Genomic DNA, 16,141 nt, shown 5'->3' with positions numbered 1-16,141 from the left:
AGAATGGTAAACTTCCCAAGTTTACTGTTGCTGCTATTAGCTGAGACCGACCCTGCAGTTTGGAGAAGGCCCAGCGCTGATGTCTGCAGCAGTAAAGAAGGGGAGCTGTGTTGCTCAGACAGTAGCTTTTTGTTTCAGACCCAGTCCTCTGGAGCCTCAGTATGTGACTGAGGGTAGCAGACCATGCCACTCTGGCACATTCATTATTTTGGTCTATAGGCACTTGAAAAACAGCAAATGCAGGGAGTGGCTTTCTCTGAACTCCCCTTATCTGCCTAAAGACAGATCCTCCAAAAGGAAGCCAGTTGTCATAAATTTCCTCCCTGGAGATTTGCGGATATCTGCAACTGAGAAAGATTAACTCTTATCACAGAACAGACCCAAAATAGGCACCACACCTAGACAGACTTCATCACAAACTATCATACTTCTCACCTATGTTCATAAACTTGTTTTTCTCTTGTTAATCTTTTATTACAGAGGTTTCAGCTAAGAATACAGAAGGGTAGAGGTAAAATTCCCTCTCCTGCATGACAAAATTGAATCATTTAGTGAGAGGATTTCCAGAATCTTGACACACTCAGCAGAAATACTGAAGATGTGACCAGGTGCTCATTGAGGCCCTGGAGGAAGCTGGATATCGGCACATCAGAACCCTTTCCTTAGGGGCCACAAGCTCTGGGAGGCAGAAATGCTGAAATGCATGGTGCAGGGACAGGGCAGAGGCAACACAGCATCCAACCACCCAGTCCTTTAACTGTGTGCCTTCTTTGTGAGCGAGACACATACTCCGCCCCTGTTGGGGAATCTGAGCCAAGTTGCCTGGAGTGTGCTCATGTGCACAAGTGCTCAAACATTACAGTCACTTATCAATACAGCCTTAGCTCATGCGAGTCCTGCCGGGAAATGCTTCTTCTCATTAGACTCTACCTATAAAAATTCTACCAGTCCTCCAAAGTGTAGCTCAAAAGATGCCTTTTTATTCATTTATCCAAAAATATTTGCTGAATGCCTACTTATTTGAACCAGACCTCCTTCTGGGGATACCAAGAGGAAGAAGGAGTACAGAATCTAGTGCAGGCAGCCAGGCAAAGAAACAAATAATGAAATTCAGTGCAATGGGGCTATTATAGAAGCATGGACAAAGTATAGTGGGTCCTTAAAGCACTCACCCTGCAGGGAGGACAACTGTCCACAAATGACTAGAGTAATTTCAACTTGAGAAATGTGTAATGAAGAAAATAAAATCAGGTAACATTAAAGAAAATGGCTGGCGGGTCGGATGATCAGGGAAGAGAGGTCTGAAGCGACATTGAGCCCAGAGTGGGATAATGAGAAGAGCTTGGGCATGGGGGGAATATAAGGGAGCAGCAAATGCAAAGACCTGAAAGGTGGGAATGATGCTGATGGTGATGAGCACAGTGGCTGTAGGAACAGAAAGAATGTCATGTGTCTGGAATATAATGAGAGGGGAATGGTGAAAGGTGAGCCAAGTTGAAATTATAGCATAAATTTAAAAAAATACATTTTCATATATATATATATATATATATATATATATATATATATATATATATAATATATATATTACTCAATGTTATCATCTAAGAATATTCTTGGTTGTGAAAAATGATTTGTAAATGTTTTTAATGGCTGTATTTAAAAATCATCATATAAAAAAAGAAAGTTTCATTCTGCTTGAAAAAAAATCCTATGAGGTACACTCCTACAGAGAAAGTCCCGGCTTAGTCTTCAAGAGAATTCAGTGGGGAGAAGGGCAGAAAGCCATGGGAGTTAGGCTAGCCCCCTCCTGCAGGTGTCCTCATTGCCACTTCTGGGCTGCTGTGGTCAAGGCTCAAAGTGGCAAAAACTCCATTGATCAAACCCCAGGGACTGTTGCTATATTCCGTTTCCATCATAGAGTGTCTGAGCCCCCAAAACTTCTCCCTCTGGCCTCAACCCCTTCTTTGTATTGCCCATCTACTCTGACTGATGGTTTGAGAAGAATTCTCAGATATTCCCTGGTACAGACCACTCCTTTTGTAAGAAACAAGCAATGCTGACAAGGTCTTCCTCCAGAAAATATTTCCCCTTTCTCCTTTCCTAGGCTTGCCTTTGGCTTCCGGCTTTTCTGGAAAGTCCCAGGACTCCACCAGCTTCTCTCTGCCAACATTTTAGTCTTTAGGGCTTGAGCTGCAGGGTCTGCGGAATTCCTGTCCATACTCATGTATCCACTTGTTGGCCACTGGGAGAGAATGGGGAAAAAGAAGAGAACAGGCTCAACAGAGCAGACAACAAGCAGCAATGCTCACTCACAGGGTCAGGAAAGGGTCACTTAACATTCTGCACCCTGGGCAACTCACTTGCCTCACGCTAGTCCCAGCCCTGCAACAGTTTACAAGATGGTGCTTCTAGCGAAGAGAAATAGCAAAGGGGATATTGTCCCCTAGAAAAAATCTCTGACAGGTCCTGTCTCCTACAGACTAATTTTCAAAACTTGGGTACTAAGGTCACTCACTCTTCATTCTACATATGCAGCTCCTAAAAGTCTACCCTCCCCCTGGTGCAATGAGAAAAAAGCAGTGGCTTCTGTTGGCAATGTCCATCTCAGCATGAGAGTCTGTGATCAACTTCTTTTTCTGTCTTAAGAACTAAGTGCTTTTGGACACATATATGGCATAAATACATCTGCTGGTTATTTATCTACTTCTCTTCTTTGTTTAACCAGCTCCCCATGGGGAGGCACTAAATGGGACACATAGTGGCTTGATGGTTCTCTCCCTGGGTTAGAGGGCTGGAGCGCAAGACCATTTTCCTCCTCAGCTGTGCTCAGAAATCAAGGCCTATCTGATCAGGTCAATAAACTTTCACTGACACCTGCTCTGTGAGAGCTTCCCATTCTGTGGGGGCCAACTAAGCCAAATTTGATCATCTCAATATTAAGTAGCACGTAATGAAGCTTCTGGAATGACAAGGCTACGCTATTTTCCATCCATCTTCTATTTGACTTTACTCTGAACCCCTCCCCCATTCTCATGCCCAGAAAAGCAGGCCTTACCCCACTTATCTCCCACCAGGACAGGACAACCAGCATGAAGTGTGTCACCATCCCCTTCACCACTCCTATGCAGATTCCACCAAAACAGTGCTGCATTCTGAAAACAAAAGAGCCCACCCCAGAGAGGGTCAGCCCAGAATTTTAGTCCTTCAGAAGTACATGACTATGACTAAAGACAAATGCATGCATTTCATTAAATGAGAAAGCTATCCATGCAGATTGGGGGCAAAGCATGCATAACATGGCACAAAATGGCATAAGTTGCCATTCTCCCATGAGTGCATCATTTATTGAGGGCCTACTCTGCTCCAGGCCCTAAGGATACAAAGACAAATCATATCCACTTCTGTTCTCAGGGGCCCACAGTCTTCTAGGAAGATTGACATAAAAACAGCAGGATAGGACAGTGTGGCAAGTGGCAGGAGAAAGGTGAACACATGATTCATTGGATCCCAGAGGAGAGGCCCTCAGCAAAAACCGCAAAGTGGAATAAGCTATTCCTTATACAATTAAGAACTTAATTCAGATGCTTAAGCATCCTCAGGCACTTACTAATACCCCCAGGAAGCAGGCTTTATCATACTCCCCACTTTACCAGCAAGGAAGTTGAGGCTTCGGGGCTTTAAGTAATGCAGCTAAGAAGGCGCAAAGTCAAAACTCAAACCCAGGTGTTTTGACAAATCCTGTATGTCCTTTTTCTCCCTGTGCACGGCTTCCCCTGCCTCCGCACCAACAACTGCTACAAACTTAGTTTAACCTTGGCCACTAGAAGCAGTCAAAGCCCAAGGTAAGGAAGAGCCTTCCAGGAGGCACTGATAGCTTCTGCCTTCCCAAGTCTAAATCCCCTGAGAATTCCTAGATCCCTGCATTTACTTAGGCAATGTTTATGATGTGCCCAGCCCTGTGCTAAGTGCTTCATAGGCACAGTTTCATTTCTATATCTTCATTTCATTCCTGAATTAGGTAAAGGCTTTGAGAGAGCTTGATGGGTCTCAAACTGGGGGGAAATGAAACCTCTTTATCACACAGCCCTCCTCTGTGCCTCACATGATCTCACAGCTCTTACTGCAAGGAAGGAATGTTGTTACTGCCTGTTAACTTCTCTGTGAGCCCCTGGAGGACTAGGACCATGAGTTTTCCTCTCCTTCAGTGTTTTCAGACCTCAGTGTTTACTGAATGAATGCCTGAGGGGACCAGTTGTTCTAGAGGATCCAAGGGTCACTAAGAGAGTTCTTACCTTTGAGGAGTTCTATCATAATAGAGAAGGCAGACATGTAATCATCTCCTTGTAATATAAATAGTGATAAAATTTTAAAAATAGAAGCACAAGTGTGGTCATCTAAACTGAGGAATTATCTTTGATTTTGAGAATCAGGTGGAAAATATCTTTGTATCCTTCCTCCCAGGAAGAAGCTTGCAAGCACAAACAGCACGGAAGCTCAGGTGTTAGTTCTGCACTCTTACTACAACCATATGCAGGGACCAGACCCCCACTCACCTTGACCACAGGCACGCTAAAGTTGGCATAGATGAAGGCAGTGGCTCCTCCAGCTTCCACAGAGCTCAGCTACAATGCCAAAGAGCCAGCATTGAAATAGTCCCTGACTATCCAACCCTGCCCTACTTGACATCTGATCTCATTTCTGCATTGAATCCTACCTGTGTTCCCCTATCTAGTTCCGGGAGAAATACTTGTTGAAAGATGATCACTCAATTTAGGAATTAAGGGAGCCTACTCCATGGCATCAGTGTTTGCCTGTAGGGCCACAAGAGGACAGCCTTTAGGAACTCCCCCTTTCTTTATCCTTCCAGCTAATATCCTTATTGAGGGCTACAGTAGGTCAATTTGAAGTTTGAGACCCTCAGGAAGAAATCCAGTTTATATCACAACCCAAGACACACACACCCCCCTCAAGTAGAAGTTTCATAAGACATTCTTACTACACGAGATACGCTTTGTTATTTTCCATATTATTTTATGCTATTCTAGTTCAGATTTCTTAAACGCAGGCCACATCCACTAAATTAATTTCACAGCCCACTAATGGATCATGTCTGTGGCTTACAGAGCAATGTTTATATTACAATTAGTTTTCAAAGTTGGCCTTGTAGGAACCACGGATTGTAGCTTTGGCATGTTTCCCAGACCAGTCGTCCCACTCTAGGTAACCTCAGCTAAGGAGTTTCACCACTGGTACATTCTAGAATTTTAGATATGTTCTCTTAATATGAAGGTTTTTTTTTCTGATTTTCAAAGAAATATATTAAAAAATATGGGAAAATACAAATATTGCTCATCATATCGAGAAGAAAGGCATTGTTGTAATTTATATACTAATAACGGCATTTATTCAGCACTGCCTATATGCTAGACATTCTACTAAGTCCTTAGAGGTATATTATCTTACTTATTCATCACAACAATCCTTTAAGTTAGAATCATCACTGTTACAATTCACATTTTACAGAGAGGAAACTGAGTCTTAGGAGAGATTAAGTACTTAACAAAAGGTTACATCACTTTTCTGTGACTGAGCCCGATTTGAACCGAGCCAATGCTAACTAGAGTCCCTGCTCACAATCTTTATGCTGTACCCTTAAACACTCAGGTTATTTCCAAATGTTTGCTATTATTAGTAACTCTTAGTGAGTAAAATCTTTTTTTTTTCCCTTCATTTTACACTGTTCTCATAAGAAAGAGTCTGGACCATCAGTATTACTGAGTCAAGAGTGTATACATACATTGAATACTTTTGATACATAATATTATTTTCTCACCAGCAGTGCAGCATGACAGAGCCAGTCTTATCTCACCCTGTCTATCAGAACGTTTGTGGATCCCACCACATTCACGTGGTAGGAGTTAGGAGGTTGGCACTTGGTAGAGGAAGCGGAACTGACATGGTGATTCAGAACCTGGAAGTGGCAGTGGTGATTTTTTGCATTTCATGGCTTTCCCTGTAGTCCCTTGGGAAGGTTGATGAGAGCAACAGTTTGCTCCTTGTGTTCAGGTAACTAACGGGGATGATTCCATTCTAACCACTGTTGTCAGCAACTATGGGTGTAAGCAAGATCCACAGGGGGAGCCTGCACTTTCCTGCATTCCTTTACCTGTGGTTTTGCAGTGTGGCAGGAAGGAATGACTTATGAAACAAATTAAAAAGAGAATCGGACCTGTGTGCTATGAAGCCCCTGGGCAGGATTGTGAGATCAGTGGAGTGGAAGTAAACCTTTCACTCTTTTGTACTGGCGCTGATCTTATCTCCAATTTGAACAAAAAATTACTAACTTGATTTCAGCTCAGTCCTCTGCCCATCTTATAGATTATTTTCTCCCTACAGTATTACTCTTAGATTCTCCAAAAACCTTAATGTTTGCCATTAGAAATGTTTGTAACGGTCTTTACCTCAATCTGAAGATGAAAGAACTGGGATAAACTAGCACTTCCTAGGCCTCTCGATGCCAATGGCCCTTTTAGGAGTCCTATACCTGCTGGTGGGATGCAATGATCAAAACCTAGTGGATAGAACTTTACAGGGTGATGTCCCTTTAAATTATCTCATCAGATTCTCATGACAACCCAATGAGGAGGTGCAGGACAAGAAAACAAGCTCAAAGAATTGAAGTGTTTTGTGCTGAAGCCGCATATTAAGTGGCAGAACCAGAATTAGGCCAACTAACCCTAAGTATATTCCATTCCACTATCACAAATTCTTGTACTCAAATGTACATGCACACATGTGTGTATACTCACCTCCGTCCAAATACACACACTTGCATTTTGCCATTTAAAATTGAAGGGCTCGTAAAAAAAAAAAAAAAAAAAAAATTGCAGGGCTCTTGTCCATGCTACCCTTACCATAGTAACTGGGCCTTGGTAACCAGGGAACCAGTGGTAGGAGATATTAGGGAGGTAAAGAAAAGAAAGATGCTGGCCCCTAGATGTCCTTTTCTTTGCTTGATACCAATATTCTTCACTGCCTGTGACTTCCCATGCTGTCTTGAGTCATCAGACAGAGATGCAACCAGCTGCTGATATAGGACATGCCCCCTGCCTGGAGAGCTGACGTCCCTCTATGCCTGATCAGAACATCCAGAATGACCACCTGAGGCCAGATACCACTGGAAGTGGCAGCCTTCTGGTTCTGCAGGAAGTATAAAACCAAGTCACGGGAAGAACTACAATGGAATCACCAGCATTACAGACCATAAAGCGTGGCCTCTGGTTGTCCTTTCTTGGCTGCACTGTGGAGACAACACAGCACTGAGGAAGGAAGTAATGCTATTTCCATACTGAAAAAAGAGGGTAGGGGTGAGCTATTCTAATAAGCCTGAAAGCAGGACTTCTGGTGTTACATAGAGCCCGTCTATTAACATGTTTATCCCTTCAGTTAACAGTCACACATACACCTCTTGTAATTTAAGTGACAGACGACTGAAATTATGACTGGCCCATAAAGAATGAAGTAAACCTATGTGATCTGCGAGGAAGTGGGTAGGTGAGATAATAGCAACTAGGTTCAATTCCTAGGATCAGGTCAGAAATTAGGAGAGGAGGCCAGTTTATTCGTTAAGGGGGTATAGTGCAAATTTTATGGGGAGATAGGAGAGAGAATTTTCACTACACTAAGACAGCAACACTCACTGAATTTCTCCGTAGACATCCCTGTTTTCCCTCCTGTAATCTTAGCTCTCTCCTTTGTGCGACCTCAAAGAGAGAGAGACTCACATCCCCTTCCTGTGTTGGTCAGGCCCTAGGATCTCCAGGCCTCAGTGTAACCCTACTTCCCATCCTAATCACTGCCTATGACAAGGTCATATTTAAGTCTATGCACTGTAAGCTCTTTGAGAGCAGGAACTCTGACTTCTATTTATCTACTATAGTGCCCAATAAAAATGCTGTATGAAAGTCACAAATCTCAAGAGATTTTTGTGCTGTATCGGGTAAAATCAGTATCTGCTATTGCTTTGAAAACTGTAAAATAAAAGCAGTATAGTCATTAAATAAGAAGCCCTAGTCATCCAAAGCAAGACTCACATAGATCATAAATGTTGCAACTCGGTTCCCAGACTTCATTCTGTACAGGGGGCTGGTTGGTGACTGAGACAAGAGTAGAACATATCATTATTTTATGCAGATGGACCACAATGACAGTCAGGATTCCAACATAATACAGGGAGAAAATGGGGAGGTCACAGATGGGAGATAGCCTTGAGCCATACCCTTACTGGCAGGTGTTCACTTACCTTTTATTCTTTTACTAATTTATTAGGTACTCATTTAAGTGAATTGTATACAGTTGATCCTTGAATAAGATGGGTTTAAACTGTGCAGGTCGGGGCACCTGGGTGGCTCAGTGGGTTAAAGCCTCTGCCTTCAGCTCAGGTCATGATCCTAGGGTCCTGGGATCGAGCCCCACATCGGGCTCTCTGCTCCACGGGGAGCCTGCTTCCGCCTCTCTCTTTCTCTGCCTGCCTCTCTGCCTACTTGTGATCTCTGTCTGTCAAATAAATAAATAAAATCTTTAAAAAAAAAAAAACTGTGCAGGTCTACTTCTATGCAGGTTTTTTTTTCCAATGAGTACTGTAAATATGTTCTCCTTATGATTTTCTTAGTAACATTTTCTTTTATCTAGCTTACCTTATTGTAAGATTACCATATACAACATGTGTTAATCAACACATGTTTTTGCTATTGATAAGGCTTTTAGTCAACAGTAGACTATGAGTAGTTAAATTTGGGGGAGTCAAAAGTTATATATAAATTCTTGACTGTGCAAGGGGTTGGCTCATGTTGTTCAAGGGTCAACTATACCAATCAAACAGAATTGTTTGTCAGGGGCGCCTGGGTGGCTCACAGGGTTAAGCCTCTGCCTTCGGCTCATGTCATGATCTCAGGGTCCTGGGATGGAGCCCCACATAGGGCTCTCTGCTCTGCGGGGAGTCTGCTTCTCCCTCTCTCTGCCTGCCTGCTTGTGATCTCTCACTCTCTCTCTGTCAAATAAATAAATAAAATCTTTAGGAAAAAAAAAGAATTGTTTGTCAGTTGTGAAAGTACTATATAAGGTTAACTTCATGTTCAGTGAAATAAAGGAATTAGTAGATACAGTATTACAGATAATTATTCTATAGGAACATTAAGTTGTAAGACTGGAGTTCCCAATTATTTGATAAAGAGACACACTCTTCTGTCATAGAACAGTTTAACTGAGATATAATTTACATATAAAATTTACCCACTGTAAGAGTATTTTTTAGCAAGCGTTAGTAATTTTCAATAGTTGTGCAGCCCTCCCACAATCCAATTTTAGAACACTTGCCTCAGCTTAAAAAGTTCCCCCATGTCAGTTTGTAGTCAGTCTTCATCCTACCCTCAACCCCACGTAATCACTGATGTCCTTTCTGTGTCTTGCCCTTTCTAGAAATTTCATATAAACAGAATCATAAAATCTGTAGTCTTTTTTTGTTTGGCTTCTTTCCCTTAGCATAGAGTTTTTATGGTTCATCCATATTGTTGGATGTATCAACAGTAGTTCATTCCTTTTTATTGCTGAGTAGTATTCCATTCTATAGATATAGAAAAATTTGTTTATCCATTCATCTGTTGATAAGCACTTGGGTTGTTTATAATTCTTAACTATTACCAATAAATCTGTTATAAACATTCTTATACAAGTGTTTGTATGGACATATATTTCCTTTTCTCTCTCTCTCTTTTTTTTTTTTAAGATTTTATTTATTTATTCGTCAGAGAGAGAGAGGGAGAGAGAGCAAGCACAGGCAGACAGAATGGCAGGCAGAGGCAGAGGGAGAAGCAGGCTCCCTGATGAGCAAGGAGCCCGATGTGGGACTCGATCCCAGGACACTGGGATCATGACCTGAGCCGAAGGCAGCTGCTTAACCAACTGAGCCACCCAGGCGTCCCTCTTTTTTTTTTTTTTTTTTTTATAAAGAGTTTATTTATTTATTTGACAGACAAAGATCACAAGTAGGAAGAGAGGCAGGCAGAGAGTGAGAGGGAAGCAGGCAACCCACCGAGCAGAGAGCCCGATACGGGGCTCGATCCCAGGACCCTGAGATCATGACCTGAGCCAAGGGCAGAGGCTTAACCCACTGAGCCACCCAGGCGCCTCTATTTCCTTTTCCCTTGGGTAAAATACTTAGGAGTGGAATGACTGCATTATACGTAGGTGTATGTTAACTTTTTAAGAAACTGCCAAACTGGGGCACCTGGGTGGCTCAGTTGCTTACACTCTACCTTCAGCTCAGGTTATGATCCCAGGTCCTGAGATGGAGCCCTGTTTTGTCAGGCTACCTGCTCAGCAGGGAGTCTGCTTCTCCCTCTCCTTCTGGCCCTCCATCCTGCTCATGGTCTCTATCTCTCAAATAAATAAAATCTTAAAAAAAAAAAAAACCTGTCAAACTATTTTTCAGAGTGCCTGTACCATTTCACATTCCCATCAGCAATGTATGATGTATGATGTATCAGCAATGTATGAAATTCAAGTTCCTCCAATCTCCATCAACACTTGATATGATCTTTATTTTAGCCACTGTAATAGAAATGTGGTGCTATCTCATTGTGGTTTTAATTTCTATTTCCCTAATGACATTGAGCATATTTTCACATACTTATTAGCCATTCATTTATCTTATTTCATTATTCCAAATATTAACTCAAATAATCCCATTTTTTAAAATTGAGTCATGGGATGCCTAGCTGGCTCAGCTGATAAAGCACATAACTCTTGATCTCAGGTTTGTGAGTTCAAGCCCCACGTTGGTTGTAGAGCCCAGATAAATAGATAGATAGATAGATTAGGTAGATACATAAAAATTGAGTTGCCTTTTTAAAAAGATTTTATTTATTTATTTGAAGGAGAGAGAGACAGGGAGAGAGTATGGGGTTAGGGGCAGAGGGAGTGGAAGAAGCAGACATCCTGCTGAGCATGGAGCCTGACAAAGCAGAGCTCCATCCCAGGACCCTGAGATCATAACCTGAGCCAAAGGCAGACACTTAACCTGCTGAGCCACCCAGGCACCCCTGAATTGTCTTATTATTGAATTATAAGTTCTTTATATATTTTGGATACAAGTCCCTTATCAGATATAGGATTTGTAAATGTTTTCTTCTAGTTAATGGCTTCTCTTTTCATTTCTTTTTTTTTTTTTAAGATTTTATTTATTTATTTGACAGATAGAGATCACAAGTAGATGGAGAGGCAGGCAGAGAGCGGGGGGGAAGCAGGCTCCCTGCTGAGCCGGAAGCCCAATGCGGGACTCGATCCCAGGACCCCAAGATCATGACCTGAGCCGAAGGCAGCGGCTTAACCCACTGAGCCACCCAGGCGCCCCTCTTTTCATTTCTTAATAGTGTTTTTGAAAGGGAACTGATTTTAGGGACACCTGGGTGACTCAGTTGGTTAGTGGCTGCCTTCTGCTCAGGTCATGATCCCAGGGTTCTGGGATCAAGTCCTGCATCAGACTCCTTGCTCAGCTTCTCCCTCTGCCTGCTGCTCCCCATGCTTGTGCACGCGCGCTTTCTCTCTCTCTCTGAAAAAAAAAATAAATAAAATCTTTTTTTTTAAAGATTTTATTTATTTATTTGACATAGAGAGAGAGATAGACAGTGAGAGAGGGAACACAAGCAGGGGGAGTGGGAGAGGGAGAAGCAGGCTTCCCGCTGAGCAGGGAGCTCGATATAGGGCTCGATCCCAGGACCCTGGGATCATGACCTGAGCAGAAGGCAGATGCTTAATGACTGAGGCACCCAGACTCCCCAAATAAATAAAATCTTTTAAAAAGAAAAGAAAATGGGGGTGCCTGGATGGCTCAGTAGGTTAAAGCCTCTACCTTCAGCTCAGGTCATGATCTCAGGGTCCTGGGATCGAGCCCCACATCGGGCTCTCTGCACGGTGGGGAGCCTGCTTCCCCCTGTCTCTCTGCCTGCCTCTCTGCCTACTTGTGATCTCTCTGTCAAATAAATAAATAAATCTTTAAAAAAATGATTTTAATTTTGATGAGGTCCAATTTATCACTTTTTATTCTTCTTTTGTAGATCATGCTTTGTTAACTTTTGCATATGGTATGAGGTAAGGGTCTAAAGTTGTTATTGTTGTTATTTTGCAAGTAGATATCCAATTGTCCCAGCACCATTTGTTGAAAAGGTTATCTTTTCCTCACTGAATTTCCTCGGCACCTTTGTCAAAAATCAATCGACCATAAATGTGTGAATTTATTTCTGGACTTTGTTCTGTTCCACTGACCTATGTATCTATCCTTATAGCAATACCACATGGCCCTTATAGCAATACCACATTACTGTAGATCTATATTACATTTTGAAATCAAGTAGTGTGTATCCTCCAACTTTGTTGTTTTTCAAAATTTTGGCTGTCCTGGGTCCTTTGCATTTCCATATACATTTTAGGATCAGCTTATTAATTTCTATAAAAATAAGACTGATAATTTTGATAAAGTTTGGGTTGAATCTACAGATCAATTTTGGGGACACCTTAGAATCCTCAAAAATTATTTGCTAAGCACACATCAACAAAAATGGGCAGTTGAGATGATGAGAAAAAGAAAGTGACTGGAAGAAGGACAATCTTCACTGGGAAGTTCCTGGGTGAAGTGAGACAGAAGACTCCATGACAGGCCACATTCTTCTTCCCACTAGCAAATTTTAGAAAGGGGGGCTGGTGGCCCAAAAGGAAATGAGTCAGCAGCAATCAGCTTGAAACCAAGGTTTTCAGACCTTCCTGGAACAAGAGCCTTTGTTCTAAGATTTCACTTGCTATTCCCTGAGAGCATTATAAGGGCTCTGCCTTAGAGAAATAAATAATACCCTGGCTCCCGACCACAGGAGATTGATCACTGACCCCATAGTTACCGTAGCATGGTCAAAGTGAGGTTCATAGTGACCGCCAATTCCATAATTCACCACCTGGAGATACTCTGCATAGGGAGGCTGGACATCAAGTCCTGTGAGGGCACCAATGCGATGGTCAAGGGTCACCAGCAGGGGGTCAACGGTGTCCTTCAGCCAGGCACTAAAACACACCACGGGTTGTAGCATCAATGATTTGATGCCAGAAATGACTATGTCTGTGAATGAATGAGTTGTATCAACTGCCGGAAAGAAGGATGGAAGGAAGGAAGAAAGGAAGGCAGGCAGGCTGAAGAAAGAGCATAAGCACAGACATGGAGGTATAACAATATTCAGTCTGTACAAGTGTGGGAGCATTTTGTCTATGAAAGAAGTAATAGGAGACAAGGCTGGAAAAGTATGTTCAGGACATAACGTAAAAAGCTGAGGATGCCGTGGTCATAAAACTGGTCTTTGTGGGTAGTAGATAGTAAGTGAAGGTTCATGGGCAGGAAAGTGATTTGGTGACAAGTTCACTGGTGACCTCTGAAGACCAGTTCCAGTGAAGTTGTGAAGACAGAACCAAAATTCAAAGGGATACAGAGTGATGGCAGGGAAAAAAAGAGGAGGCAGTGGGGGTCTCAGGTTCTTCACCTGGAAAGTAAAGAGAATAATACCATCTACTCCCTTAAAAGCAATGAATCTAGGGGCGCCTGGGTGGCTCAGTGGGTTAAAGCCTCTGCCTTCGGCTCAGGTCATGATCCCAGAGTCCTGGGATCGAGCCCCGCATCGGGCTCTCTGCTGAGCGGAGAGCCTGCTTCCCTTCCTCTCTCTCTGCCTGTCTCTCTGCTTAATTGTGATCTCTGTCCGTCAAATAAATAAGTAAATAATCTTTAAAAAAAAAAAAAAGAAAGAAAGAAAGAAAAGAAAAAGCAATGAATCTAAGCAGAATCAGATTTTCTCTAGACCTTCATATATCTCCTAGTATACAAGGTCAATAAATGTACCAAACCAAAGAAGTTTAAGGTTAAGCCAAATGACTCTGAATCAAAGCTTTCATTATTCACTTCACTTCCCAGAAAACAAAACTATCCACTCATCCTCAGGTCTGGCCTCTCCCCAAAGATGCTGTTGTCACGGTCTCCCATGGCTCTGATGGGGACTCATCCTCTTACTGATCATAAGTCCTGTCTTTACAATACAAATCAAGGACTGCAGGGGGTTGGGGGCAGGAGCTGAGCAGAGAGAATAAAGCTGGGCTCTCACAGCTGAATCTGCCTCTAGAAGCCATCAGGTCCAGAGATTCCAGCCCCCCTTCTTGCCTGAATGTTGGCAAGTCATGCTTTGAATATGAGTCAGGAGGCGGGAATGGAACCTTATAAAGTCAAATTCCAAATGGGAATAGAACTGAATTCTCTGGAAAAGCAATCCTGGTGAGGAGAACATCTACACACCTAATTCTGGATCCCAGCATAGAAGCTTTGTCAAGTCTTTCCCTAAGGGCCTCCTCATTAAGTCCTCAGACCCTATAACAACCTGTGAAATAGCCTTGGGTGAGGGGAGTGGGAATTTCTTCCTCTCAACAAGAATGTGCAGACATAAACATGAACTATGGGTTCTCTAGCAGCATCTCCGAATGGCTGTTGCTGACCTTCAGTCAGCTGTGCCACAGGCCCAAGGGCAGGCAGCAAGTATGACCAGAGTCCCTGTCATGGAAGGACCCTTCTTACCTTTTGCTGATGCGGTACTCCACTGGCAACTGCTTTTCCCCTGATGCCACCACAGATCTCTGTAGCTGATGCGGAGGCCGTAAGAGAAAGTACAAGTTATGATGTGAAGGGAAGGGCTCCATTATTTCCACAGACATGCCCCCTCTTCAAAGTAAACCTAACAATCGCCAGTTCCTCCCTAATTTAAAATATTTTGCACATGCTACTAATTTAGTGATAGCTATTGATCTCAAAAACAAAAGCTAGTAAGTGACCAAAAAATCTGACTTGAAAATAACCTTGCTTGCTGAACTAAAATAAAGTGGTATTTGAATCCCTTCTGCATCTGAGACTGAGTTCTGTCAGAACAGGGACTGCTTCTCACTCATCTTTGTATCCTAGTGGCACAGGGCCTGGCCTATGGTAAGCACTTAGTGTTTGTCATGTTAACTGAACACCTCCAACGAGGAAAAACTCTCCACCCTCAGGTGTAGCCCACTCCCCTGAACAATTCTGACAAAACCCTTCCTTACAAAGAATCAAAATCTGTTTTGCTGCAACCTCCCTGACTATGTGGGGGAAAAAGTCCCAAAGAGGTTCGATGTAACCAATTTCACTACATGTTTCTATTTTGTTCTGAATGTCTAGATATGAATTTTAAATTCTTTTTATATAAAGTGGCTTCTAACTGCAAAGGCCCTGTACCAGGTACAGAAAGAGAAAGATTTACATAAGGATGTGTCTGCTTCTGCATCTGTCATCAAAATGTCAGCTCCAAGAGAGCAAGTCTTTTGTCAGTGCTATGTCCCTAGAGTCGAGAGAAGCCTGGCAGGGGGTAGGTGCTCAATATTGGTGAACAGAGCAAATGAATGAATGATTGAACCAGAGTCCTGTGCTTAATGACCCAGCCCTGGAGCTTCATATGCCATCAGAGCAGAGCACAAGGCAATGAACTGCACAAGACACACACCCTTTCCCTTCTTGGGGGCGTCTATCATATTACTATTCCTGCTGCTAAACCAGGTAGACAAATTTGGAAAAGTCTCTTTGTTTCCTTGAACCTGTTTCTCCAGCTATAAAATGCAGCATGTGAACAACACCTTCTTGGGGGTTCCTTTCAGCCTACCCTCCTATGGTATCAGGATGCAGGGAATCATTAGGCAACTGATAATGCCTCTGTCTAGTCCTTCACTCAGCATCCTCCCCTGAACCCCTCACAGAGGAGAGAGGAGAGGTTCTTAGAGGAGATGCTACCTTACATTCTTCTAGGGTAACATCAGTGGTTTAAAGAAAAATCTTAGGGAATCTCCATTCCATCCTCGTCCCCATTAAGACTTAACTCCTTTAACCCTTATTTATCGTACACCAGCAAGTCATTCACTTCTGGGGACAAATATCTACTGGTTGTTCTCTGTGCTGAGCACCATGCAGGGCACTGGAAACACAACATATGGAGCAGACATAAGTCATGTAATGGAGCCGTAATGGACAAGTCCAGGCCACTAA

At 42.7% G+C, this 16,141-nt stretch overlaps 1 protein-coding gene across 5 annotated transcripts in view; it reads right to left on the bottom strand.

The window, feature by feature from the left end:
- Window positions 1-461: 461 nt before the first annotated feature.
- Window positions 462-16,141, bottom strand: part of P4HA3 (prolyl 4-hydroxylase subunit alpha 3) — a 41,725-nt gene continuing 26,045 nt past the window's right edge. For 3 of the 5 annotated variants that reach the window (XM_047690332.1, XM_047690333.1, XM_047690335.1), the window contains 6 exons: window positions 14,657-14,721; window positions 12,951-13,110; window positions 8,097-8,159; window positions 4,557-4,625; window positions 3,059-3,155; window positions 2,031-2,245 (listed from right to left, as the gene is read on the bottom strand). In XM_047690332.1, coding sequence (XP_047546288.1) covers window positions 2,175-2,245; window positions 3,059-3,155; window positions 4,557-4,625; window positions 8,097-8,159; window positions 12,951-13,110; window positions 14,657-14,721 — 525 coding nt within the window. In that variant the 3' untranslated portion in view covers window positions 2,031-2,174. Of the gene's footprint in view, window positions 2,246-3,058; window positions 3,156-4,556; window positions 4,626-8,096; window positions 8,160-12,950; window positions 13,111-14,656; window positions 14,722-16,141 lie in introns of all 5 variants that reach the window. The other 2 variants (XM_047690336.1, XM_047690334.1) reach the window with 2 other exon arrangements.

Source organism: Lutra lutra, chromosome 10 (assembly GCF_902655055.1).
Source record: "Lutra lutra chromosome 10, mLutLut1.2, whole genome shotgun sequence".
Classification (NCBI taxonomy): Eukaryota; Metazoa; Chordata; class Mammalia; order Carnivora; family Mustelidae; genus Lutra; species Lutra lutra.
Note: the sequence above shows the minus strand (reverse complement) of the source record. Positions and strands in the feature narration are given on the sequence as shown.